This window comes from Ascaphus truei, chromosome 17 (genome assembly GCF_040206685.1).
Source record: "Ascaphus truei isolate aAscTru1 chromosome 17, aAscTru1.hap1, whole genome shotgun sequence".
Classification (NCBI taxonomy): Eukaryota; Metazoa; Chordata; class Amphibia; order Anura; family Ascaphidae; genus Ascaphus; species Ascaphus truei.
The window spans coordinates 10,952,794-10,980,454 of NC_134499.1; the positions used below are offsets into that span (position 1 = coordinate 10,952,794).

The following is a 27,661-nucleotide window of genomic DNA, read 5'->3' on the forward strand; positions in this document are numbered from 1 at the left end:
TCTGTGGTAGGCTGTATCCTGGCTGGTGATACAGTGTGTCCCTGGGCAGGGCTGTGATCAGCACACTGCGGACAGCGTGATGTGTGCTCATTTGCATGTCATTACCCAGAATCCCTGGCTGCAGTGGAATCACTGTATGCTGTACGAGGACGGGGGAAGGCAGATTAGGGGACCTGTCTGAGTTATGTAGCATTGCAGATATGTGCAAGGGAGAGTCTTAAAGCAGCTCCCTGAAGTTGGGTGAGTATATAATATACGCTGTGTATTTACAGGTGTAATATACGGTACCAGTCTTTGCATCTGTATAAATATATGCATGTGTGTGGACCTGTTTTATATATATATATATATATATATATATATATATATATATATATATAATAATACTTGTTATGGTGAGTAAAAAAAGTGACAAAAACCCTCCACAGGAAAGCAAATATGCAAATATAGCTGTATGCTCATCTGCATGTCTTAGGCAGGTCTGCAACCAGATGTACAGTGTGTATCATTGTATAGCACTCACAGTGTGCTCAGCGCTTTATAAAAGTGACAATACAGGGAATTATGACACAGTAAGTGCAACAAACAAGGTCAGACAACAGGAAAGGAAATCCCTGCCCCGGAGAGCTTACAATCTATATAGAGATTGATGCATTGTGGCTCTCCCTAACCATACAGTTTGAGAATGTAGAGTATCTCCTTAGTGGTAAGATCACTGCCCTTTGAAGTGGGTGATTTTGCGTAAGACCGGATTCCTCCATGTGCCGCAAGCTACAAAATGAGACTGTAAGCTTATCGGGGCAGGGACTCCTATCGCCCGTAAAATTCTTTGTATAGCGCTGCATACACTGTCGGCACTATAGAAGGGGAGGGGGGGGGCTTGTTAGGTTTTTAACCCTGGTCTGATGCTGCTGTCCTGCATTTTAGCACAGTACCACTACTTTCATTTTAATGCAGGATGCAGTCAGGTGTGCGGCACATCGCGCTCCTCCTCCTGAGCGCCTCGTGCCTCTCCGCGGACCTCATCGCCCACGATTACTGCGTTCTAGGGGCCGGCCCGGGGGGCCTGCAGGCCGCCTCGTTCCTGAAGGATTCTGGGAGGGATTACGTGGTCCTGGAGCGCAGCGACGGCCCCGGCAGCTTCTTCGTCCGCTACCCGCGCCACCGGAAGCTCATCAGCATCAACAAGCGCTTCACGGGACGCCGCAACCGCGAGTTCAACCTGCGCCATGACTGGAACTCGCTGCTGAGCCGGGACGGGCGCCTCCTCTTCGGACGTTACTCCCACGAGTTCTTCCCCCACGCGGATGACATGGTGCGGTACCTGCGGGATTTCAGCGCGGGACTCCGGGTGCGGTATGGGGCTAACGTCAGCCGTGTACGAGTGGAATCCAACTCCGCGGCGTGGAACGGTCACTACTTCCTCCTGGGGGACCAGGCAGGGCTGGTGTATCAGTGCAAGTCAGTGCAGGGCCTGGTACCCCTAAATACGGACGCGGGACGTGGCGTGCTCAGCCCGAATGTCAGCAACTGGCACTCTCATCCCCCTGCACAAGTTACTAATACACTGATGCACGCTCACACACAGATACACGAACACGCAGTGACACGTACCGCCACACGCAGTGACACGTACCGCCACACGCAGTGACACGTACCGCCACACGCAGTGACACGTACCCCCCCACGCGCAGTGACACGCACCCCCCCACGCGCAGTGACACGCACCCCCCCACGCGCAGTGACACGCACCCCCCCACGCGCAGTGACACGCACCCCCCCACGCGCAGTGACACGCACCCCCCCACGCGCAGTGACACGCACCCCCCCACGCGCAGTGACACGCACCCCCCCACGCGCAGTGACACGCACCCCCCCACGCGCAGTGACACGCACCCCCCACGCGCAGTGACACGCACCCCCCCACGCGCAGTGACACGCACCCCCCCACGCGCAGTGACACGCACCCCCCCACGCGCAGTGACACGCACCCCCCCACGCGCAGTGACACGCACCCCCCACGCGCAGTGACACGCACCCCCCCACGCGCAGTGACACATCCACCTCCCCCCCTCCCACACGCAGGGGGATGCACCCCCCCCCCCACACGCAGGGGGATGCACCCCCCCCCCACACGCAGGGGGATGCACCCCCCACCACACGCAGGGAGACGCACCTCCAACACAGTGACACGCACACTGACGCAGTGACACGCACACTGATGCAGTGGTACGCACACACACTGACATGCATACCCATGCACAATGACGCAGTGACACACACTCACACTGACGCAGTGACACACACTCACAGTGACATGCACACCCACGCACAGTGACGCAGTGACACACACACACACAGTGACATGCACACTCACGCACAGTGACGCAGTGATATATACACACACTGACACACCGACGCAGTGACGCGCACACACCGACGCAGTCACACGCACACACTCACACTGACGCAGGTTTTAATCCTGTGCTTGTTTCCTGATGAGTGCTACACCCTGGGCTCATTTGCATGTCACTACCCAGACTCCTTGTCTTCAGTCGGACGTGGTAGAATGAATGCAGCAGGTTTGGGGACCTGTAGATACACTCATGGGTACTCTACTTCTGCCGTAACATGTAAACAGAAAACCATTCTTTTCACCAGCTACCTTTACTTTCCCCTACAGCCACAGGGGTGCCACAGTTTGGTGTCACGGATTCTCTCTTGCAGTGTTCTGCTGGTCGCCACCGGCCTGTCTCTCCCTAACCTGGTGGGCTTCCCTGGTTCGGAGTATGCAGAAGGATATGAGACGGTATCCGTAGACCCTCAGAACTTCACGGGGCAGAACATCCTGATTCTGGGACGCGGGAACGCTGCCTTCGAAACGGCCGAGAACATCCTAGGGGTCACCAACTTCATACACATGATTGGACGCTCCAGGGTCCGCCTGTCCTGGGCCACACACTACGTGGGGGATTTAAGGTGAGTGAGTTGTGCACGTGTGTTAAAGGGGCAACCCCTTCTCGGACCAAAGTGTACTAATAGGGGTGACATCTGGGTGATTGATGCCTTATTTACCCAAATCCGACACCTCTAAGTACTTCTATATCACTAGTTAATTTGTAGACACGCTGAGACTTGGGAGGGGGTTTGATCTCCGGCTGCTCCCTTCTGTCTGCTGTCACTGTGTGTTCTACAAGAGTTTGCACAGGCAGAGCCCCCTCTCTCCCCCTCCCCTTATCTTTACTGGCTCTCTGATAAGGACAGCTGCTGGGCTAGTATAATACCACCTCAATCACGTAGGGAAGATTGGCTGGGTGGGAGATGGGGTGGATTGGGCCACTAGTCCTGACTCTCTCGGAAGAGTTGGCATCAACTGGGCATCCCTGAGACAGGATGGCACAGGCAGGGACATGCATGTCACCTGTCCATTCCGCCCCCGACAGAGCCGTCAACAATGGCCTCCTGGACACGTACCAGCTGAAATCCCTGGACGGCCTGTTGGAGGGAGACTTGTCAGACCTGGCTTTAGTCCGGGATGAAGTAGGCAAGCTGTACGTGACTCACGAGTACTACCTGAAGAAGGACGCAGACCACGCGGGGGATCACACGGACACAGGCCCTGCCGCCCTCCCGCAGGACCACCTGGATAACTTCGCAGCCCGGGAGCCTTATGACCGAGTGATCCGCTGCTTGGGGTGGAAGTTTGACTTCTCCATCTTTGACGGGTAGGGCTTTCTTGGGACACTTGCCCGCTTGTTGATAAGATACGTTGAAGGTTTTGGGGTTTCTGTATATGACCTTTCAGCGTGTACTTATACTGTACCAGGTGGGTCATGGTGTTTTTTTTAGGGTGAGATCGGGGTCACCGCTCCAACGGTGAGAGGCCAACCCAACCCAACGGGAAATGGAGGCCCCTTCCGTTTCCGGCACCGCAGGCCTGCGCGCATCATGTGATCACTCCAGGACTGATCACATGATGCGGAAGTCCCATTACACTCTGCTGCTGTCGGATCCCTGGCACTGTAAAGGTTAAACTGCGCTGACAGTATACACAGCACCGGACAGACCCTGATAAAATAAGTCCCTCCCAGGTCTGCAGTAAAGTGTTTGTTTTTTTGTATAGTATTTTTTAGTGAAAGCCTTGCATTTTACATGTTTGTCAACATTTGTTAAGATCATAAATGGTCAATATTTCTTTGGTCGCAACAGATTATTTTCCACGTACCTGTTTGTGTGACTTCCTTCTGGGTATTTTATATAAAGCTAAACTATTAAACCCTGGTCAAAGCATTGTTTCAATGTAACATCTCTTTATCTGCAATACATTCATTTCCTAGAACTTGTAAAACAAATAAAAGGTGAGTTCAATGAATACTTAGTAATTAACAGCAACTCCTGCGTCCGCGTTACCACCGCCGACTTTCTCTCGTCTCCGCCGTCCCCCCCAGTACCTAGTCTTTGTGTTTGTATTGCTTGCTATTGTCCCCTGATACAATATGGTTCTCCACTCTCTAGTTCAACGCTGCGCAAACTGGGGGGGGGGGGCGGGAGATTTTGCTTGGGGGGCGCGGGCGGTTGCAGAGGTCCCGCACTCTTCCCCCCCCAGGCATGTAATTAAATGCCGGGGGATTGCGTGAGGCCCTTGCAACTGTTTACTTACCAGGATTCAGCCGGCGGTGTGACACGTCGCCATGGAAACGCGGTGTCAAATGACCCCGCGGGGCCATGTGGTACGTGACATCACATGCGTCAAATGATTCAGCGGGTCATTTGACGCGGATACAAGGTAAGGGGGGGGGGGAACGAGAGCCGGGGAAGGGAAGACGGGGGCTCAGCTTCACAAGTTTGCGCTCCCGTGCTCTAGGTCATGGTTACTAGTCTGGATCTTTTTGCATAAACTCCATTACTGCTCTTGCCTCTCGGGTGCTGTGGTTGTGTAGGGATTTCCTGCCTAGGGGCATGGTATGTAGTATATGTGTGCACTGGTTTTCCTGAGATCTTTATTATATTCTAAAATGGTGGCTCTCTTCTGAGTATCCGTGCAGTAAAGTGTTTTTAATGGCCTATTTAAAAAAAAAAAAAAGGATACTTTCCCGCCTGTTATTTACATTTTTGACATTTTTGTGGTAATTGAACACATTGGATGGTTTTCACAATCTTTATTTAATGTCCTTTGGTGATGTTCAGCGTTCCCTCAGAAAAGGGAGAACCTGTTAGTGTTTTAAGCAAATACGGATAAATCTTTCTGACAATTACACTGAGTTCATTTTGACAGTTACCATAATGCGGGACTGCCCCTTTAACGTGTTGGCCAGAACACTCGGCTATAACCTGGGAGGTTAAAATGGCAGCCAGCAACATCACTGCTGGCGAACCAATGGATAATGATGATGTCCGTATGAAATGCCCCTGTATTTCCGTCTTTTGCAGCGACGCAACAATGTTTCACGGACACGTAGCATTGTGGTGGCCATTTTAAACTCCCGGACAGCGAAAAGCTGATAAAACCAGATTGTGCGGTTTTAAAAAGATTAAAATGGGGCTTTTCTTCACCTTTTTCAGGTCTATGAGGCTGAAGCCAGCGTCCGGCCAAAAGAGGAAATACCCCTTGCTAACCCCCAGCTATGAAGCTAAGCACACCCCCGGGCTCTTCGTGGTGGGCGCTGCCAGCCACGCCATTGACTTCCGCAAATCTGCCGGCGGATTTATTCACGGTTTCCGCTACACTGGTGAGTGATCCCCCTCCCGCCCCCCTTGATCCGCACCTGACTATTACGGGGTTAATTCCGGCCCTCCCCCTACTCCTTAAACGTGTCCCTGGCAGAGAGGCCTGCAGCGCATTGCAGAGCACTGATGTTTAGGTCTCAGAGCCGCACAACCAAGGAAGACTGCGATCTCTGAATCATTTTTATGTACGGACAATACAAATACCCCCTGTGAGCATATTCACACGTCCCAGCCAGGTCTGCCACCCTGCCCTTCCCCGTTATCCCCCAGCATACAGTGCTTCCGCTGCAGCCAGGGATTCTGGGTAATGGCGTGCACATGAGCACTCGCAGGGAGTCGCTCTGTACTTCTTGTCCATTGTAAGGCCGGTTCTATACTGCGTGCGCGCGTGCGGCAGTTTTAGTTGGCTGAGGTTAGTCAGCCTTTCTATAATGGTGCAGCGCGTGCGGCAGTGAGCGTGGAACCGGCCGACGGGGGAGAGGATGAAGAAAAGAAAGCATTTGTGCTGCTACCGCCACTGAAATGTGTGTGTGTGTGTGTGTGTGTGTGTGTGTGTGTATTAAAGTATTTATTTTTACATTTATTTACATACACACACATACATATACACACACATACATATACACACACATACATATACACACACATACATATACACACACATACATATACACACACATACATATACACACATACACACACATACACACATATACACACATCTCAACACATTACTATTGCTGTGATGCCACCTTTACTTTTTATATTTACTGTAACCTCACTTATTCTCAAATTATGCACTTCCTTCCACCAGCCTCATCATGTCTCTAACTCTATTCATATTTCACCATCTCTCCTTACTTCACCACTTCTCAGTTCACATGAACTCCTCTCTTACCTGCGCCCTCTGTCACCACACAGTTATGCCGCCTGCACTAAAACACACCCCTACAAATCATCCTCTCACATTCTCTTTCTGTCCATGCGTCTCCTCCTTGCTTCTGGGGATATCTCTCCCAATCCTGGTCCCTGCCTTATTTCTACTTGCTCTCGTCCTCGCCTTCCACATGCAACTTCTACTCCTTCTGGTGTCAACCCCTCTAACCTCATACCCATCCCCTGCCACCCTCCCTCCTCTCTCCCTTTCTCCTGTGCCCTTTGGAATGCTCGCTCCCTTTCTAACAAGTTCCTCTCTGTGCATGACTTCTTTCTTTCTCACTCCCTGCTTCTCTTTGCTATAACTGAGACCTGGCTCACTCAGTCTGACTCTGCTCTGGAAGCTGCCCTCTCCTATGGTGGCCTTTCCTTCTCCCACACTCCACGCCCTGGTGGCAGGGGTGGAGGCGTGGGGCTCCTGCTCTCCTCTCTCTGCCGTTACAGAACAGTTTCTATTCCCCCCTCTCTTGCTTTTCCCTCCTTCGAGGCTCACACAGTCCAGATCTTCTCTCCTCTCCCGGTCCATGTGGCGGTCATCTATCGCCCACCTTCCTCTACTCATCCCCCTTCTGCCTTTCTCTCTCACTTTGAATCCTGGCTCTCTTTCTTTCTCTCCTCAGACTCCCCTGTTCTTCTCCTTGGGGACTTCAACTGCCACATTGATGACCCCTCTCTCCCTTGGGCTTCCCGCTTTCTTTCTCTAACCTCTTCTTTTGGCCTTCAACAGTGGACTGCAGCCAGCACCCACAAGGATGGCCACTACTTAGACCTGGTTTTCACTAAAAACTTCTCTCTCTCCGACTTCTCCATTTCCCCTTTTCCTCTCTCCGACCATCACCTCATCTCATTTTCTCTCTCTCGCTTCTCTCCATCTCCATCTCCATCTCGCCCTCGTTTTTGCAGAAACCTGCGCTCTATTAACCTACCAGCTCTTGATTCCACTTTACGCTCCTCCCTCTCCTCTCTCAGTTCTGCTTCAGACCCTGACAACCTGGTCAGGAACTACAACTCTGAATTATCTTCCTCTCTTGATCTTCATGCCCCACTTTCTCTCTGCCGTCCTCGCCCTTCTAACCCCAGACCCTGGCTAAACTCCCACACACGCATGCTGCGTTCCTCCACTCGTTCCTCTGAACGCCTCTGGAGGAAATCTCATACGCTCGCAGACTTCATTCACTACAAATTTATGCTATCCTGTTTCAACTCTGCCCTCTTTCAGGCTAAACAAACCTACTTTTCATCACTAATCAACACACACAAGTCTAACCCACGCCGTCTCTTTTCTGTCTTTGACTCTCTACTCAGACCACCCTCAGCTGCCTCCTCTTCTTCCTCCATCTCACCTCAGGACTTTGCTGACTTTTTTAAGGAAAAGGTGGAGTCCATACGGCAGAACATCCCATCTGTTGCCTCCTCCCATCCCACAATGCTTCCCAACTCTCCTCCTGTCTTTCTTGACTCTTTTTCTGCTATCTCGGAGGAGGATGTATCACTGCTGATCTCCTCTTCTCCCTCTACCACTTGCCCTCTTGATCCCATTCCCTCCCATCTCCTAAAACCTCTTGCTCCTTCTATAATCCCTATGCTCACACAGATCTTTAACTCTTCCCTCTACTCTGGTACCTTTCCTTCATCCTTCAAGCATGCAACCGTTATACCATTACTCAAAAACAGCAAGCTTGACCCTACCTGTCCTTCTAACTATCGACCTGTCTCCCTCCTGCCTTTTGCCTCCAAACTCCTTGAACGTCTTGTATTCTCTCGATTGCTACACTTTCTCAACACGTATTCTGTACTATTCTGTACTAGACCCTCTACAATCTGGCTTCCGCACTGCTCACTCTACTGAAACAGCCCTCACTAAAATAACTGACGACCTCCACGCTGCCAAAGACAGAGGTCATTACACTCTGCTCATATTACTCGACCTCTCTGCAGCATTCGACACCGTGGACCACCCTCTTCTCCTTCACATTCTCCATACTCTTGGTATTCGGAACAAAGCTTTATCCTGGATCTCCTCTTACCTCTCCCATCGTACCTTCAGTGTCTCTTTTGCTAACACCTCCTCCTCCTCTATTGATCTCTCTGTGGGGGTACCCCAGGGCTCTGTCCTGGGACCCCTTCTCTTTTCTCTCTACATACTCTCTCTAGGTGACCTAATCACATCTTTTGGGTTTAAATATCACCTCTATGCTGACGACACACAAATTTACCTTTCAACCCCTGACCTTACACCTGCTATACAGACCAAAGTTTCTGAATGCCTCTCTGGAATATCATCCTGGATGGCCATCCGCCGACTGAAACTTAACATGGCAAAAACAGAGCTCCTTATACTACCTCCCAAACCTGGCCCTACTACATCCTTCCACATTGCTATTGGAAATACGATCATTCACCCAGTAGCCCAAGCACGCTGCCTAGGGGTCACACTTGATTCCTCTCTCTCATTCTCCTCTCATTTTCAAAACGTTTCTAAAACTTTTTCCTCCGCAATATCACAAAGATACGCCCTTTCCTCTGTTACTCAACTGCTAAAACTCTGACTCAGGCCCTCATTCTCTCCCGTCTCGATTACTGCAACCTCCTGCTGTCCGGCCTTCCTACCTCTCACCTGTCTCCCCTACAATCTATCCTAAACACTGCTGCCAGAATCACTCTACTCTTTCCTAAATCTGTCTCAGCGTCTCCCCTGCTGAAATCCCTCTCCTGGCTTCCGATTAAATCGCGTATCTCACACTCAATTCTACTGCTCACTTTTAAAGCTTTACATTCTTCTGCCCCTCATTACATCTCAGCCCTAATTTCTCGCTATGCACCATCACGACTCTTGCGTTCTTCTCAAGGAAGTCTTCTTACTACCCCCTTTGTATCTAAAGCTCTCTCCCGCCTTAAACCTTTCTCACTTTCTGCCCCACACCTCTGGAATGCCCTTCCCCTCAATACCCGACTAGCCCCCTCGCTATCCACCTTTAAGACCCATCTTAAGACACATCTGCTTAAAGAAGCATATGAGTAGCACTGGATAATCATGGACACATGACACAAAGCTTGGCCTCCTGCAGACGCACTTACTAGTATTCCCTCCTACTGTCTCTGTACGTTCTCCCTACCTACCAATTAGATTGTAAGCTCCTCGGAGCAGGGACTCCTTCCTTAATGTTACTTTTACAGTATGTCTGAAGCACTTATTCCCATGATCTGTTATTTATATTTGTTATTTATATGACATGTATTACTACTGTGAAGCGCTATGTACATTTTATGGCGCTATACAAATAAAGACATACATACATACATATACACACACACACACACATGCACACAGTACCCCACTCGCTCACAGCATACACACAAAAAGCGTGCGTCATGTGCACGCGCGTTCACACAGGCGCGCACGGCCGCACACACTATAGAACGGCCTTAACATGGATCCCTATCACCTTGTGCCTGCCGCATTACACAGCGTTGTAGCACAGTCTGGGTTATGTAAGGTAATAATTGTGGGCTTTAATATATCAAGAAAGGTCCAAATATCAATTAAAATAATCAAGTGAAATGATGCCTCCCCCCCCCGCCCCCCCCAGCACGCAGTGGGCAGGACAACAAGTCGCTCCTGCTCGGGCAGACCGTGACGTCACGCCGCGTGAGCGCACGTCTCTTTATCCTGGCCACAGGGTAGTCTTTCTCCTAGGGGAGATGGCTTCCTGACACGAGTTGCACTGATGGCGGACGGAGAGCAGGTAACTCCTCCCCCTTCGCGCCGTCACGGATAACTTAATAGATCCGTCACCTGATCGCAAGTGGCAGAGGAGTTCGTTGAACACTGGCCCTGTGGCCCCTCTGGCACACAAAGGGTTAATATAAAAAGTTAATGTCAGGCGGAGATCCTTTAGCAGCGATGTGCCCCCCGGGTTAGGGGTCTCTCTGTCGTCCAGCGGTCACCTCCTGTGCGGTCACTTACGGCTCTGCCTGTGACAGGGGGGTCTGCGTGGGACTGTAGTACGAGGCTGGGTTAGCAGCGATGTGCCCCCCGGGTTAGGGGTCTCTCTGCCGTCCAGCGGTCACCTCCTGTGCGGTCACTTACGGCTCTGCCTGTGACAGGGGGGTCTGCGTGGGACTGTAGTACGAGGCTGGGTTAGCAGCGATGTGCCCCCCGGGTTAGGGGTCTCTCTGCCGTCCAGCGGTCACCTCCTGTGCGGTCACTTACGGCTCTGCCTGTGACAGGGGGGTCTGCGTGGGACTGTAGTACGAGGCTGGGTTAGCAGCGATGTGCCCCCCGGGTTAGGGGTCTCCCTGCTGCGGGATCATTGAGTTACATTGTATCTGACTCATCTGCGGAGAGTACAAAGTTCTGAGAGATGACGCGGCCGCCTGACACCTGCAGCTTCCTGTCCCGTACATGACATCACCAAAGTTTCAACATGACAGCTTCCTGTTCTACATTCTTAATGTTTATAACTTCCATATGCTATTATAAAAAACATACAAATCTTTCTCAAATACATTCCAAAGAGTTTTGTCCCAATGTTAAAAAAAAGTCAGAGACAGGACCACTACTTTTTACTACTTGCCACCTAGTACCAAACGTGTACTGCTTGGGCCAATATTTACTCGCCCGGGGGTTAAATCCACTCGCCCGGGGCGAGCAAATGTATAGGTTTGTCGAACACTGTATATATATATATATATATATTAGCTGAGAGACCCGGCATTGCCCGGGATGTAATTTTGGGGGGGCGTACGACAGGGTTAGGCTTCCCCCCCCCTTGACAGCTAGGTGGGTGACTGAGTTGACTGTGTGTGTGGGTGGGTGACACTTGACTGAGTGGGTGGGTGGGTTGGTGACTGAGTGGGTGACTTTGGGTCGGTTTGACTTTGGGTCGGTGGGTGGGTGACTTTGGGTCGGTGGGTGGGTGGGTGACTTTGGGTTGGTGGGTGGGTGACTTTGGGTTGGTGGGTGGGTGGGTGACTTTGGGTCGGTGGGTGGGTGACTTTGGGTCGGTTTGACTTTGGGTCGGTGGGTGGGTGACTTTGGGTCGGTGGGTGACTTTGGGTCGGTGGTTGGGTGGGTGAGTTGGGTCGGTGGGTGGGTGAGTTGGGTCGGGGGGTGGATGACTTTGGGTCGGTGTGTGGGTGACTTTGGGTCGGTGGGTGGGGGACTCTGGGTTGGTGGGTGGGTGACTTTGGGTGGGTGGGTGACTTTGGGTGGGTGGGTGACTTTGGGTCGGTGGGTGGGTCGGTGACTGGGTGACTTTTTCAGGGTCGGTGACTGGGTGGGTCAGTGACTGGGGTCGGTGACTGGGTGGGTCAGTGAGTGGGTAGGTGGGGTCGGTGAGTGGGTGGGTGGGGTCGGTGAGTGGGTGGGTGGGGTCGGTGAGTGGGTGGGTGGTTTTGGGTGAGGGTGGGTGAGTGTGAGACTGAATGGGTGGGTGAGTGTGAGACTGAATGGGTGGGTGAGTGTGAGACTGAATGGGTGGGTGAGTGTGAGACTGAATGAGTGGGTGAGTGGGAAACTGAATGGGTGGGTGAGTGGGAAACTGAATGGGTGGGTGAGTGGGAAACTGAATGGGTGGGTGAGTGGGAAACTGAATGGGTGGGTGAGTGGGAAACTGAATGGGTGGGTGAGTGGGAAACTGAATGGGTGGGTGAGTGGGAAACTGAATGGGTGGGTGAGTGGGAAACTGAATGGGTGGGTGAGTGGGAAACTGAATGGGTGGGTGAGTGGGAAACTGAATGGGTGGGTGAGTGGGAAACTGAATGGGTGGGTGAGTGGGAAACTGACTGGGTGGGAGACTGACTGGGTGGGAGACTGACTGGGTGGGAGACTGACTGGGTGGGAGACTGACTGGGTGGGAGACTGACTGGGTGGGAGACTGACTGGGTGGGAGACTGACTGGGTGGGAGACTGACTGGGTGGGAGACTGACTGGGTGGGAGACTGACTGGGTGGGAGACTGACTGGGTGGGAGACTGACTGGGTGGGAGAGTGGGAGACTGACTGGGTGGGTGAGTGGGAGACTGACTGGGTGGGTGAGTGGGAGACTGACTGGGTGGGTGAGTGGGAGACTGACTGGGTGGGTGAGTGGGAGACTGACTGGGTGGGTGAGTGGGAGACTGACTGGGTGGGTGAGTGGGAGACTGACTGGGTGGGTGAGTGGGAGACTGACTGGGTGGGTGAGTGGGAGACTGACTGGGTGGGTGAGTGGGTGACTGACTGACTGACTGGGTGACTGACTGAATGGGTGACTGACTGGGTGGGTGACTGAGTGACTGGGTGGGTGACTGAGTGACTGGGTGGGTGACTGAGTGACTGGGTGGGTGACTGAGTGACTGGGTGGGTGACTGAGTGACTGGGTGGGTGACTGGGTGGGTGGGTGGGTGGCTGACTGACTGGGTGGGTGACTGACTGGGTGGGTGGGTGACTGGGTGGGTGACTGACTGACTGGGTGGGTGGGTGGGTGACTTTGGGTGACTGGGTGACTGACTGACTGACTGGGTGGGTGACTGGGTGGGTGACTTTGGGTGACTGGGTGGGTGACTTGACTGAGTGGGTGGGTGACTTGACTGAGTGAGTGGGTGGGTGACTAAGTGAGTTTTTGGGTGACTAAGTGAGTGGGTGGGTTACTGAGTGGGTGGGTGACTGGGTGGGTGGGTGGGTGACTGAGTGTGTGGGTGACTGGGTGGGTGGGCGACTGGGTGCGTGGGTGGGTGGGTGACTGAGTGGGTGGGTGACTGGGTGGGTGGGTGGGTGACTGGGTGACAGTGCGTGGGTGGGTGACTGGGTGGGTCGATGACTGAGTGGGTGGGTGGGTGACACATGACTGGGTGGGTGGGTGACTGGGTGAATGAGTGGGTGGGTGACTTGACACGTGACTGGGTGGGTGGGTGACTGGGTTTGGGTGACTTGACTGAGTGGGTGGGTGGGTGACTAAGTGAGTTTTTGAGTGACTAAGTGGGTGGGTGGGTGACTGAGTGAGTGGGTGGGTGACTGAGTGGGTGGGTGACTGAGTGGGTGGGTGACTGAGTGGGTGGGTGACTGGGTGGGTGTGTGGGTGACTGGGTGTCAGACGGTGGGTGACTTACCTTGACCCCATGGCATCTGGCTGGGGCAGGAGGTGAGTTCGGGAAGCTGGGGGGGGCAAGAGTGACAGAAGACCCGCGCCGCGCTTCCCCTCCGTCCGGGAGCCGGCGCACGTGAGGGGGAGAGCAAAAGGCCCGGGCCGCACCGCGAGGGGGGAGGAGCCTGGAGTTTGCTGCTGAGCAGGAGGGCCGCGGCGCACGGTGAGGGTGATGGTGCGGTTGGGGATGTTGCGGAGCGTGGGGATTTGGGTGAGGTGGGGGGAGAGAGTGAGGGGCACCGGGAGAGGAGGGGGGGGGGTGTGTGTGGAAGGTGAGCTGCGGTCCAACTGACGGGGGAGAGTGAGGGTGTGTGTGTGTGTGTGAGGGGGGGTGTGTGTGTGTGTGTGAGGGGGGTGTGTGTGTGTGTTTTTGCCTGTCACTCTGCCTCAGGCCAATGAGAGGTGCGGGGGCGGGCAGGCCAAGGGACCAATGAGATTGCCGCTAGGGACGCAGACATACAGTGCTTTCAGAAATATATAGTAGATATGTATGTGTATATATATATGTATAATAAGCTATGGTGGGTGAAAAAAGTGACAAAAAAACCCAGGTTTGCAGATCTGTCTAAGATGTGAATGTGCTCACAATTGATCTATCTATCGCTCTTTATTTGTACAGATAGATGCATGTACTGTACATAGCGCTTCACAGCAGTCATTCATAACATAATAGAAATAAGCACTTCATACATAACAGTAACAGGAGGCGTCCCTGCCCTGAAGAGCTTACAGTCTAATATTTCATAAGATGTATTTTATGCTGGAAGGCCACCTCACAGCCGTACTTACCAGGCCGCGCTGGTAAGTGAATGGAAACAAAAGAAAACAGCGCACAACGCCAAATAGTGAAGCAAATTCAACAATATATTATAGAATTAAAAAGGGGGTAATATATCTGCGTACATGAAAAAGGTTGGTAAAAGGCATGTAGTGTGTATCACACTGTTTACCACTCGGCAGCTGTTAACTGTAGAATCGGGTGCTTGCTTCCCTCTGCTGCTGCAGCTCAGTTGATTCTGGGGCAGGGCGTCAGTCTTTCACTCCCAAGGGGATTTCCCTTCATGCAGCCAGGTTCAGCAGCTGGTACTGGGGCTCGGTGAAATCGCTCCTGCTTCCTGGCCGATATGAAGCTGCTCCTGTACCTCGGCAGGTGTATCCTCTGCACAGAGGTTAAAACGCAGCTTGCTGGGGTGCCCTCAGCGTGCCACGATGCAGCAGTGGTGGATTCAATAGGGAAGTTTGAACAGTCTTACAAAGTCTCTCACAAGTGTCCAAAACAGCACACAGGATGAAATAAAAACAGGACAGGCCAATACAAAGGCCAATGTAAGCAGATATAAGGCAATAGAATGTTACATCCAACTAGTTTCGTAGAATTAACTACTTCTTCAGGGAAGTGTGTGTGGGGTGCTGAGCCACCCCTGCGTTTACAGCTGCAGACGCCATTATCCCCAACACGGTTATGTGGCACTTATTATTTAATGTATAATTATCTCACTGTGGGAGTTGTGGTTTAATTTAAAAAAAAATTTTTTATCACTAAATTGATGGTATAGTCACTGCACTGTATATATATATATACATTTAAACTTTATAGGTAGTTAGGTAGTAGCGCACAGTTTTGTTTTTTGTGTTTACGCGCTGGTAAGTGTCTCCTGACGTAGCACTCCTTAGCAGATTCGGCCCAACATACATCAAAATCCAAAGCATTCGAAACGTGCGTTGAGAATATTGTATGTCGTCTTCTCCCAGCTCGATGTGTCCATCGCCTGACCGAGCAGCGCTACCACCGCGTCCGCTGGCCGGCGATCTCCTACCCCGTCTCCCAGCTCCTCCATGTCCTCCTGAAACGTATGAACGAAGCCTCGGGGCTCTACCAGATGTTTGACGTCCTGGCCGACGTGGTTCTCCTTGGAGAGTGAGTCCTCCCCCCATCCGACGAAGGTCTTCCTACCTTTGTACCGTGGCTTACTTTCAGAGCGCTCGTCTCGCCCATTCCGGGTTTTTTTTCCTTTATAAAATCCGATGCTCCGATCAGGGGATATAAACGTTTGAAATATTGAGGCTTCCGGGAGGTTAAAATGGAGTGGTTTAAAGGTTACCATGGTAACCTCCAAAGCTAGTCCACTGGAGGTGACCCCCCCCCCCCCTATTTTCAGTTCCGCGGACCTCCTGGTTCACAAGATACTGGTGAAGTTATCGGTATTACTTCCTGGTTTTTTTTAAAGGGGCTTTAGATGGCCGTCCAATATGGAAGCCACAATCGATGACCTTGTAGCTTCTTATTGGCCTGCCATTTGGTAGCCATTTTGTTTCCCCTGGAAGGGAGATTTAAACCTGGTCATTTCAGCGGTAAGTATCTCGGTCACGTGGGGTTCCCTGGAGTTGAAAATAGCGGACTCGGCGGTTCCTATCCGGTTAAAAAAAAAAAATTATTAAAGAGTAGCGGGCATTGCTCCTTTAACTAAAGAAGGGTGGGGAGCCGTGTTGGTCCTTCCATGTAGTAACAAAGGGAGAGGGAGTAGGGGGTATGATACAGTTTATTGGACCAACAAGTAGTTGATATGTTATAAGCTTTAGAACCTCTCAGGGTCCTTCATCGGGTCCTACCCGATCCTGAGAGGTTGGAAAGCTTTCAACATATCAACTACTTTTTGGTCCAATAAACTGTATCATACCCCCTACTCCCTCTCCCTTTGTTACTACATGGACGGACCAACACGGTTCCCCACCCTTCTTTAGTTAAAGGAGCAATGCCCGCTACTCTTTAATAATTTATTTTGGTCCAATAAAAGGTATCATACCCCCTACTCCCCCCCCCCTTCTTTGTTACTAAAGAAAATAGAGTTCTCAACTTCCCAGGACTAAAATCAGGGAAATTTGGGTGTTCTGGACTAAAAGTAACACGGAAACATTGTGATATCACTGAGACTCCGTTATAGACTTTCAGAACAGCTGTGAGTCGGCATGTCCGCAATACGCTGTGTGTAGGTTTAGGAGATTCTGGTTCATGGAGAGGAGTTATGTAGGTTCCAAGCGTTCTATATACAGTATATATACTGGTCCTTCCCGGCATATTTATAGCATTTGTGTCCACATGTATATAAACTACTTGTCTACTTAGCACTTACCGCACCTGGTTTCCACGTCCTGTACCCGATGTAGACCAGCTGCACTGCTTATACCTATGTATATCAGGGACTGGGAGCAGAGTGTCCTCATTGGTTAAAGCTCAGAACCTTCAGCTACACAATCGCTACACAATCATGAAAAATAGATTGGCTAAATGTTCCTTGTCGCAGATCATTTATCACCACCCTTGCTTTGTCCATATATATGTCTTTAAAAAAAAAAAAATATTACCTAGTGTGTGTCCACCTCCCTTCCAGAAATATCCAATCTCCAAAGACCCAAATCAGTGAGATTTGTCAGGTTTGGGAGCAAAAAGAAAATTGTATTTGAATGGAAAAGTGGTTATTTTGTATGAGTGAGACTCCATTGAAGTCAATGGGACAGATGTGGAAAATGACTGAGACTGTAGATGAGGGGGACTCTCTCGGAAGATCAGTGATGGTTGACATGTCCACACGTCTCCCTGTGTCCTCAGGGACGCCCTTGACTTTGAGTACTTGGAGGAGATCCCAGGAGGTATCCTTCCTGACCTAGAAGAGCGCACGGGCAGAAAGGTGCACGACACTGGTCTGTTTGTCATCATGATGGAATACGGGAAGAACTTCTCCGGGCCGGATAAAGATGTCTTCCACACCAACCGTGCTGTCGGGGAGGCGAGGGCAGCCTGGCAGTCGAACTTCCTGCACCCCGTGGTGTATTACTACACGCAGCTGCCCACAGGTAGTGTTTAAAGCCCAGCCCTGCTTCAGGATGTCAGCTGGTGGGATCCATACGTTATGGGTATTTTAATGGGGAACGCTTTATTTAATGAATGAGACAGCTGATACTAAAAAAAATCAGTGGGTCTGACTAGTGGCGGAATTAAGCTCGCCTCTCCCTCCGGGGCCTACCGTGAAGCAGGTGCGCTTGTAGGCGATGGAGGGAGCCCAGCCCGGCAGTGATTGCAAAAGTTGGGGCCAACTTCCAGTGGGGCCTAACTTCTGTGTTAAGACAGTCTGGTCGGGCTTCCGCTGCTGCCAGGTAAGTCTCGGCACTACAGGTAGGGCCTGGGGAGGGAGTGCAGAGAGGATGGGCTTTAGAAATGCTGGAACGCTGTTCCAGCTGCTAGAATGAGTCCCGGGACAGAGTTCCAGCTTGTGAAGGATGGGTCACTACAGGTGGTGGGCCCTATTACAGCCGAACCGGCTGCTCGTATGGTAGATTCGCCACTAGGTCTGATGCCAAATCAGTAAGACAGGTCTGCCGTTTTTAAACCTGGTTCCATCATTGTTGGGATTCAGTTCTGATTTTCAAAGTCTCCCTTATCTGTAGAGATACAGAACTATTGTGATCCTCCCTGCACTGGGTTTGAACACAGCCTCATACAGACACCGAGTCAGGTTGGCAATACGGGTCTCATGTCTCCCAAACTTAGGTGCTGCTCATGATGCAAGAGGTCTCCACTGTGTGCCCTTTTTACCTAAAACACCAAATCCCACCCTGACCCAAATACCACCATGACAGAAATGTGGTGTTTTAAACAGCTACTGCTTTTATTATTACACTACCACCAATCGCCTGGTCAGATTGCACCACCATTGGATCACCGACCCATTTAAACACCACCAACCACCACCTTTCTAATCCACTATCCGTGCCGGGTTAGTAGGGAATACCTAGGCCAAATGGAAGGACTGCAACAGGTCCACTGCCCTAGACTAGGCCTGTCCCCGCCTTCCTCCACCATATAAGCCACCAAGATACCGGTGGTTCCATTAAAGGTGCATTCCGACCGAGCCCTCCACCGCCAGCTGTGACAAGGAATGAAATGACACCACACCTAGTATCCTTCATTTTCACATTGTCTGTACAAATAACCCAACCGAACAAAACCCTCCCATAACTGGACGGGCGGGAACTTAATTTGCAGGAAGGACTAAGAGGGTGAATGCTTCTATTTGCCCCCTTTTAACACCTAGCCCCACCAGGTTCCACCCCCAACTTCATAGCCCTGGCACCACACTGACCCCACCTATCTATCTAAAGGAAACATCAACTCCCCCCCCCCCCCCTACCTCCTTCACTTCTTTGTCCTGGGGTCTTTATCACATCCTATTAAATCCGTGTTTGGACCTAACGGCTGTGCTTTTTGTTTTCTACAATATCCGCCTCCCCAAACCACAGAGCAGCAGATGAAGCTGCGTCCCAAGGACTGGCCTCTGCCGCGGCCAGAGCGAATACACCACGTGGTGGAAGATTTCTTGACAGACTGGACGAGTCCCAACTCCCATGTGCTGCCCCTCCGCCGCTTCCTGGAGAACTGCCTGCAGACTGACCTTAGGGCCTTCTATGCAGGTAGGATGGAGAGGGCGAGAGGAAGAGAGGGGGATGGCGAGAGCAAGGGGGGGGGAAGAGAGGGGGAGGGTGAAAGGGAAGATGGACAGGAAGTGAGAGAATGGGTGAGAGAGAGTGGATGTTGAGGGGAGGGTGAGAGGAAGAGGTGGGGGGGAGAGAGGTAGGGGGGGAGGGAGAGAGGTGGGAGTGAGAGGGAAGGGGAGGAAGACTGGGGGGAGAGTTAGGAAGGGAGAGGGGGTTAAGGGAGTTAGGAGGGGAAGGTGGAAGATGGACTGGAAGGGAGAGACTGGGCATGTTGACTGAGGGAGAGATGGGGAAGGAGTGGAAGAAAGGAGAATAAGATCAGGGGGAAGGAGAGGAAGAAAGGAGAATAAGATCAGGAAGGAGGAAATGTTGAGACAGGGTATTTATTCATAACTAGCTGAGAGACCCGGCGTTGCCTGGGATGTAATGTTCCCGCTCCTCTCTCTCTCTTCCCCCCTCTCTCTGTTTGTCCCCCATTCACATCAATCCAGTCTCCCCCCTCCCTCCTTTACAGCTTCATGCAGTGTGTGTGCTCGCGTCAGTGAGTCTGACGCAGAAACACAAACACACACAGACTGAGTGACTGACGCACACACAGTCAGTGTGTGCGTGTGTGTGTGTGGCAGTCAGTGTTTGTGCGTGCGGCAGTCAGTCAGTCAGTCAGTGTGTGTGTGCGTGCGTCAGTCAGTGTGTGTGTGCGCGCGTCAGTCGGTGTGTGTGTGTCGGTCGGTGTATGTGTGTGTGTGCGCAGTCAGTGTGTGTCAGTCAGTGTGTGTGTCAGTCAGTGTGTGTGTGTGGGTGCGCGTCAGTCAGTGTGTGCGCGCGTCAGTCAGTGTGTGTGTCAGTCAGTGTGTGTGTCAGTCAGTCAGTCTGTGTGTGTCAGTCAGTCAGTCTGTGTGTGTCAGTCAGTCAGTCAGTCAGTGTGTGTGTGTCACTCAGTGTGTGTGTGTGAGTCAGTGTGTGTGTGTGAGTCAGTGTGTGTGTGTGAGTCAGTGTGTGTGTGTGAGTCAGTGTGTGTGTGTGTGTCAGTCAGTGTGTGTGTCAGTCAGTCAGTCTGTGTGTGTGTGTCAGTCTGTGTGTGTGTGTCAGTCTGTGTGTGTGTGTCAGTCTGTGTGTGTGTGTCAGTCTGTGTGTGTGTGTCAGTCAGTGTGTGTGTGTCAGTCAGTGTGTGTGTGTGAGTCAGTGTGTGTGTGTGAGTCAGTGTGTGTGTGTGAGTCAGTGTGTGTGTGTGTGTCAGTCAGTGTGTGTGTCAGTCAGTGTGTGTGTGTGTGTCAGTCAGTGTGTGTGTGTGTGTGTCAGTCAGTGTGTGTGTGTGTGTGTGTGTGTGTGTGTGTGTGTGTGTGTGTGTGTGTGTGTCAGTCTCTGTGTGTGTGTGTGTGTGTCAGTCAGTGTGTGTGTGTGTGTGTGTCAGTGTGTGTCAGTGTGTGTCAGTGTGTGTGTGTGTGTGTGTGTGTCAGTCAGTGTGTGTGTGTCAGTCAGTGTGTGTGTGTCAGTCAGTGTGTGTGTGTGTGTGTGTGTGTCAGTCAGTGTGTGTGTGTGTGTGCGCGTCAGTCAGTGTGTGTGTGTGTGTGTGTGTGTGTGTGCGTCAGTAAGTGTGCGTGTGTGTGTGTGCATCAGTGTGTGTGTGTCAGTCAGTGTGTGTGTGTGTGTGTGCGTCAGTAAGTGTGTGTGTCAGTCAGTGTGTGTGTGTCAGTCAGTCAGTCAGTCAGTCAGTGTGTGTGTGCGTGCGTCAGGGTGTGTGTGCATGTGGCTGTCAGGGGTTGTGTGCGTGTGGCTGCCAGGGGTTGTGCGCGTGCGTCAGTACGTGTGTCAGTCAGTGTGTGTGTGTGTATACTCGGCATTGGCCGGAGGCGGGGCGTGAAAGGCAGGGGGAGTGAGCGCCGGGGAGGGGAGTGTGATGGGGAGGAGGAGAGGTGTGTGTGTGTGTATACCCGGCGTTGGCCGGAGGCAGGGGGGGGGGCGTCAAAGGCAGGGGGGCGTCAAAGGCAGGGGGGCGGGCGTCAAAGGCAGGGGGGGGCGTCAAAGGCAGGGGGGGGCCTTCAAAGGCAGGGGGAGGGTCATCAAAGACAGGGGGAGGGTCGTCAAAGGCAGGGGGAGGGTCGTCAAAGGCAGGGGGAGGGTAGTCAAAGGCAGGGGGAGGGTCGTCAAAGGCAGGGGGGGCGTCAAAGGCAGGGGGGGGGCGTCAAAGGCAGGGGGGGGCGTCAAAGGCAGGGGGGGGCGTCAAAGGCAGGGGAGGGCGTCAAAGGGGGGGGGAATCAAAGGCAGGGGGGGCGTCAAAGGCAGGGGGGGGGCGTCAAAGGCAGGGGGGGGCGTTAAAGGCATGGATTCCTCCCCCTGCATTTCCTCACCTGGCAGCATGCCGTGCTCCTCGGGCTGCCACTGGTTCTCTCCCCCCTCGTGCCCTCCGCCGACTCCTGGTGGCACAAAGGAGGTATTAACTCCCTGCCGCCCTCCTCCTGCTCCTCGGGGATGTTGAGCCGTAGAGAGCGTGCTCTGGGAGGTGGGGGGGGGGGGAGAAGTGGGGGGTGGGAAGTGGGGGGGGTGGAAATGGGGGAGCGACACACACGCGACACCTACCTGTACTTCCGGGCGCCGCCATCTTCTCACTCGGCGCCGCGAGGGAGGAAGGGGGGTCCTTCCGGGCGCCGCCATCTTAGGCGCCGCGAGGCAGCCTGTCTGTTCCCCCGCCGGGGAGGGAGGTGAGTTGGAGCGCCGGCGGGGAGGGAGAGAGGTGAGTTGGAGTGCCAAAGGGGAGAGGTGAGTTGGAGAGAGACCCGGCGTTGCCCGTGAGTTAAATTTCCCGCTCCCTTCTCTCTCCCTCTTTCTCCGTTCTCCCCAGAGGGGAGGGACGAACAGTGGACAGGAGGGGGGGGACGAACAGTGGACAGGAGGGGGGGGGACGAACAGTGGACAGGAGGGGGGGACGAACAGTGGACAGGAGAGGGGGACGAACAGTGGACAGGAGGGGGGGACGAACAGTGGACAGGAGGGGGGGGGGACGAACAGTGGACAGGAGGGGGGGGGGACGAACAGTGGACAGGAGGGGGGACGACGAACAGTGGACAGGAGGGGGGGACGAACAGTGGACAGGAGGGGGGGGACGAACAGTGGCCGGAGGGGGGGGACGAACAGTGGACAGGAGGGGGGGGGATGGACAGTGGACAGGAGGGGGGGACAGTAGACAGGAGGGGGGGGACGGACAGTGGACAGGAGGGGGGGACGGACAGTGGACAGGAGGGGGGGGACGGACAGTGGACAGGAGGGGGGGGACGGACAGTGGACAGGAGGGGGGGGACGGACAGTGGACAGGAGGGGGGGGACGGACAGTGGACAGGAGGGGGGGGACGGACAGTGGACAGGAGGGGGGACGGACAGTGGACAGGAGGGGGGACGGACAGTGGACAGGAGTGGTGGGACAGTGGACAGGAGTGGGGGCAGTGGACAGGAGGGGGGGGCAGTGGACAGGAGGGGGGGCAGTGGACAGGAGGGGGGGGCAGTGGACAGGAGGGGGGGGCAGTGGACAGGAGGGGGGGGGGCAGCAGTGGACAGGAGGGGGGGGGCAGTGGACAGGAGGGGGGGGGCAGTGGACAGGAGGGGGGGCAGTGGACAGGAGGGAGGGGGGCAGTGGACAGGAGGGAGGGGGGCAGTGGACAGGAGGGGGGGCAGTGGACAGGAGGGGGGGCAGTGGACAGGAGGGGGGGGCAGTGGACAGAATGGGGGGCAGTGGACAGGAGGGGGGGCAGTGGACAGGAGGGGGGGGCAGTGGACAGGAGGGGGGCAGTGGACAGGAGGGGGGGGCAGTGGACAGGAGGGGGGGCAGTGGACAGGAGGGGGGGCAGTGGACAGGAGGGGGGGCAGTGGACAGGAGGGGGGGGGCAGTGGACAGGAGGGGGGGGCAGTGGACAGGAGAGGGGGGCAGTGGACAGGAGGGGGGGGCAGTGGACAGGAGGGGGGGCAGTGGACAGGAGGGGGGGCAGTGGACAGGAGGGGGGACAGTGGACAGGAGGGGGGGGCAGTGGACAGGAGGGGGGGGCAGTGGACAGGAGGGGGGGGCAGTGGACAGGAGGGGGGGCAGTGGACAGGAGGGGGGGCAGTGGACAGGAGAGGGGGCTATGGACAGGAGGGGGGGGGCAGTGTCGCACACACTCAGTCACAGTCACACACACACACACACCGTCACAGACACACACACAGTCACACACACACATGTCACAGTCCCTTGATGCGCCCTTTCTCAGTTCCGTGCGGCGCCGCAGGTGGGGGGGAGGTGGGGGAGCGACACACGCGACACCTACCTGTACTTCCGGCCGCCACCATCTTCTCACTCGGCGCCGCGAGGGAGGAAGGGGGTCCGCCATCTTACGCGCCGCGTGGCAGCCTGTTCCCCCGCCGGGGAGGGAGTGGAGCGGGAGGGAGTGGAGCGGGAGGGAGTGGAGCGGGAGGGAGGCGAGCGGAGCGGGAGGGAGGTGAGTGTGATGGGGGGGAGAGAGGACAGAGAGAGTGTATGTGTGGCCGAGATGTGGTGTGTGTGTGTGTGTGTGTGTGTGTGTGTGTGTGTGTGTGTGTGTGTGTGTGTGTGTGTGTGTGTGTGTCGTCACTCCGCTTCAGGCCAATGAGAGATGTGCGTGGGCGGGCGGCCCAAGGGACCAATGAGATTTCCCCTAGGGACACAGGAAGATGCAGACAGGCATACAGTGCTTTCACTAATATATAATAAGATAAAAAGTAGGGATTTCAATAATTATTATGGGGGGTGTCTCATAAACATGACAAAAGTTTATGGAAATGCGTTATTTACACCATCCGTGAAAAATTGGGGTAAAATAAGGGGGAACTTGTAATTTGCCATTGACATTTATTGGGTTAGGGTGAATCCCTATGAGGGAGAAAATACTAAAATAATAGTTTTTGGACAAAATGTTGGTGCAGCTTTTCAGTGAGATCCCAGCCCTGACATATCAGAGGACTGTGAGAGAAGTGGAGCTGTCACAGACCTTGTCTCTGTTTGCTTCTCACAGAATCCTGTTTCCTCTTTGCCCTGACACACCGGAAGCTGCCCATCTTCTGCCAGCAGGGGTATCTCCAGAACCAGGGCCTGGTGGGGACGGAGCAGCTGAGACAGCACGCTAAGGATGCCGGCCTCATGGAGGATTATACCGAGAAAGGTCAAAAGTCAAGGGGTGACCAGTCAAATGATGGGAGGAGTGGGAGAGATGAACTGTGAGCCCCCTCGGAGGCAGGGCTAGTGCTAATCGGTCGTTGATGGCCCAATGATGTTGGTATGGAGAACACTCCCATGGTGTCCGCTGGAATCATGATCCCACTTCTACCACCATTAGTCCCACGCTGAGAAACCATATGGCCGTTAAGCGATTTGTCTGAAATGTTGGAGTGTGATCCAGCTTGAGACAAAGTAATCAGGAGCACACATGCTGGAAGATTACCATTGGAGGCACTTCCGGCTCTCCAACCATCAAACTCTTCTGGAGATTACTGATGAACAGACACGTTCTCCGTAACTTTCATAGTTGCACATGAGATTTTATTCTATGGATGCTTAGATCCCTAAAGGGGAGGTTGTTCATGCACAACTATGTCTGTGTCATCAATGGACAACTCGCTGGTTGGCGCAAGACAAAGGTGTCTTACCCTGTAATTACTCTGCTCTCCTCTGGGACTAACACAGCTACTGCAAGTCTCACAAATAATAGACTTCCCAAGGCTGTTCTGGTCTTTTAAACATTTCTACTCTTGAAGATGAGACTGCAATGCTCTTGACCAAATACAGCTGAAAGAGCTGTTGGCAACCACTGCAAAGGCTAGCACTCCAGGAGCGGAATGATGAAAACCTATGCTTAAAGGGTGATGAATAATATTTAAGGCGTGGAAACAGTGCAGTCTCACCTGAACACAGCTATGTTCATTTATTTCCTTTGTTAGAGCGGCAATTCTCCCCAAACGGATCCCATACGAGTTGACCTCATATAATATAAGTATCTTGCCCCCTGCGCATGTCCAGCTCGATTTAGGGGGGAATGTTTTTTTGTTTTTTTTTGTTTTTTTTTATAAGTGTTTAAAAATAATGATTTTCTTCATCTTCTTGAGAAAGCGCCTTTCTGGTGCGAAACAGGTGGGAGGAGATTTTTTTTGTCCTGTTTGTATTTTCGGTTCAGTGTTTTTTTAGCATGTAACTAATAAAAAAAATATTTATTTTTCAATTATCCGGTGAGTTTTCGCTATTTTTCACGGGGGCCGCAGTCCCACCAATCTCCTGCTTTTTCTTGTTCAGTATCTCTGATTGGAGCGACCCCCGCAGGCTTTACTGATCCTTATTGCATACCTGTTGAACGGTGGCCAGCTGAAGCAGAGACTGTGTAGCGCAAGAAGTCGCAGAAACTCTCCAGCGTGAGTGTAGGAGGCACGGAGATTGACTTCCAAACCTGGCTACGACTTAGGCCGTGATTATACCGAAAAACGTGCGCAGCGCCAAAAAACTAGCATAAATACAATTAAAGTGCTCATACCGCTGGCGACGGTTGCGGCGTTGCCGTACTGCAAAGCGGACGGCTGGGGAAGACACATTCAAATGAGTTTTTCTCTGGCGACGGCCATGTCACGTGGGCGGTTCAGCCAATGAGGGCGAATCGCTCACGGCCACGCCTCCGCCACGATTCCAAGCCACCTCTGCTCTGTGTCCCCGGTATAATAGAGATGCCACTCAGCGGCAGCGCAGGGTGACATCACAGGATAGCGCTGCAGCTCTTGGTATAATTGAGGCCTTATAGGTAACATATTACTCTTTGGACTACCTGTGCTGGTTATAATATTACCCCCACGAGTGCTTAACTTTTCCTCTGTTGTTCAACATATTTGGCCCACTACACTTCTTCGCAGCGGATCTTCGCAGTAATTATGCCTCTCGGCAGTACCCGACATATACATTTGGATGACGTAATTCACGCATCACTAGTGCCTGTCCTAGAGCTCGAACTGGCTCTTTGCATTCCCTAAAGGGGAGGTTGTTCATGCACAACCAATATCTGTGTCATCAATGGACAACGCGCTGGTTGGAGCAAGACAAGGTGTCTTACCCTGTAATTACTCTGCGCTCCTCTGGGACTAACACAGCTACTGCAAGTCTCACAAATATCATAGACTCCCCAAGGCTGTTCTCGTCTTTTAAACATCACTTCTACGGCTGAATCCCGGTGGTCACGGCGGCGCGTCCGACAGCGTGCGCGCCACACGGCACAGCCCTCTATGGGGCAGGTTCCAGTGGCTGTGTGTGTGGGCGCGCAAAGCGCAATGACGCGTACGCTGGCAGGGAAGACAAGAAATGTGTCTTCCCATGCAGCATCGTGGTCGGCGGGCAGCCAATGGCAGGGCAGATATGCCCTGTCATGGCCACACCCCGCATCACGGCTCCCCCCCCCCTGCTCTCCCCTAGAGCCCCCGATAGCGGCTGTAGTCTCTGCCCGCACCGCCAGTCACGCGTGCAGCAGGGAGGATCGGGCCGAAGCCTACTCCTGAAGATGAGACAGCAATGGTCTTGGCCAAATACAGCTGAAAGAACTGCAACCACTGCAAAGGCTAGCACTCCGGGAGCGGAATGATGAAAACCTATGCTTAAAGGGTGATGAATAATATTTAAGGCGTGGAAACAGTGCAGTCTCAGCTGTGCTCATTTATTTCCTTTATGTTAACGCAGCAATCCTCCCCAAACGAATCCCATGACATATAATGTTAGCACCTTGCCCCCTGAGCATGTCCAGCTCGATTTAGGGGGGAATGTTTTTTTTATTGTTAGTGTTTAAAAATAATGATTTTCTTCATCTCTAGCATCTGAGGTTACCGTGGTAACCTTTAAACTGCGCCGGCTCTGGGGGAGAGAGAGAGCTCCATTTTAACCTCCCGGACACTTCATATTTCAAACTCTTCTATCTCCTGAACGGAGTATTAGATTTAAAAAATAACGACAGCGTTGGAACGGGCGAGAAGAGATCTATTGAAGAAAATAGAATGGCAAAAAAAAAATGGCGATCCGCGCGGACTGCTGCGTTAAGCTGTGTCCGGTTCTCCGCCCGGGAATGAATGAACCACGCCATGGGGCTTATTTACATAAGTGTGAGTGCAGATTCGGCCATCTCCGTTCTAGTCCAGGGGACTTTTCCTCCAGTAGTTCGAAATCGGCACTATTGACACCTCGCCTGTTGAAGAGGTTATCCCCCGAAACGTTGGGCCCCGAGGTTAACCTGCAAATAAAGAAATGATGTAGTTAAAACAAGGGGTCTTGGGATCCTGCGCGCGGAGCGGCTAACGTCTGCTCTTACCTTGGTGGCATCGGTGGCCGTGGTGGTCCATGTCCACACCTCCAGCTAAGCGCCA

General features: G+C 53.0%; 1 protein-coding gene across 1 annotated transcript; it reads left to right on the plus strand.

Annotated features, from left to right (window-relative positions):
- FOXRED2 (FAD dependent oxidoreductase domain containing 2) lies at positions 1 to 25,497 on the plus strand. The gene is made up of 9 exons (XM_075573914.1): positions 1 to 240; positions 958 to 1,461; positions 2,728 to 2,979; positions 3,444 to 3,725; positions 5,563 to 5,729; positions 15,539 to 15,704; positions 17,394 to 17,638; positions 19,082 to 19,252; positions 24,295 to 25,497. Exons 2-9 carry the CDS (start codon positions 959 to 961, stop codon positions 24,498 to 24,500), a joined length of 1,992 nt encoding a protein of 663 aa, XP_075430029.1. The 5' UTR covers positions 1 to 240; position 958; the 3' UTR covers positions 24,501 to 25,497.
- The last annotated feature ends 2,164 nt before the right edge of the window (positions 25,498 to 27,661 follow it).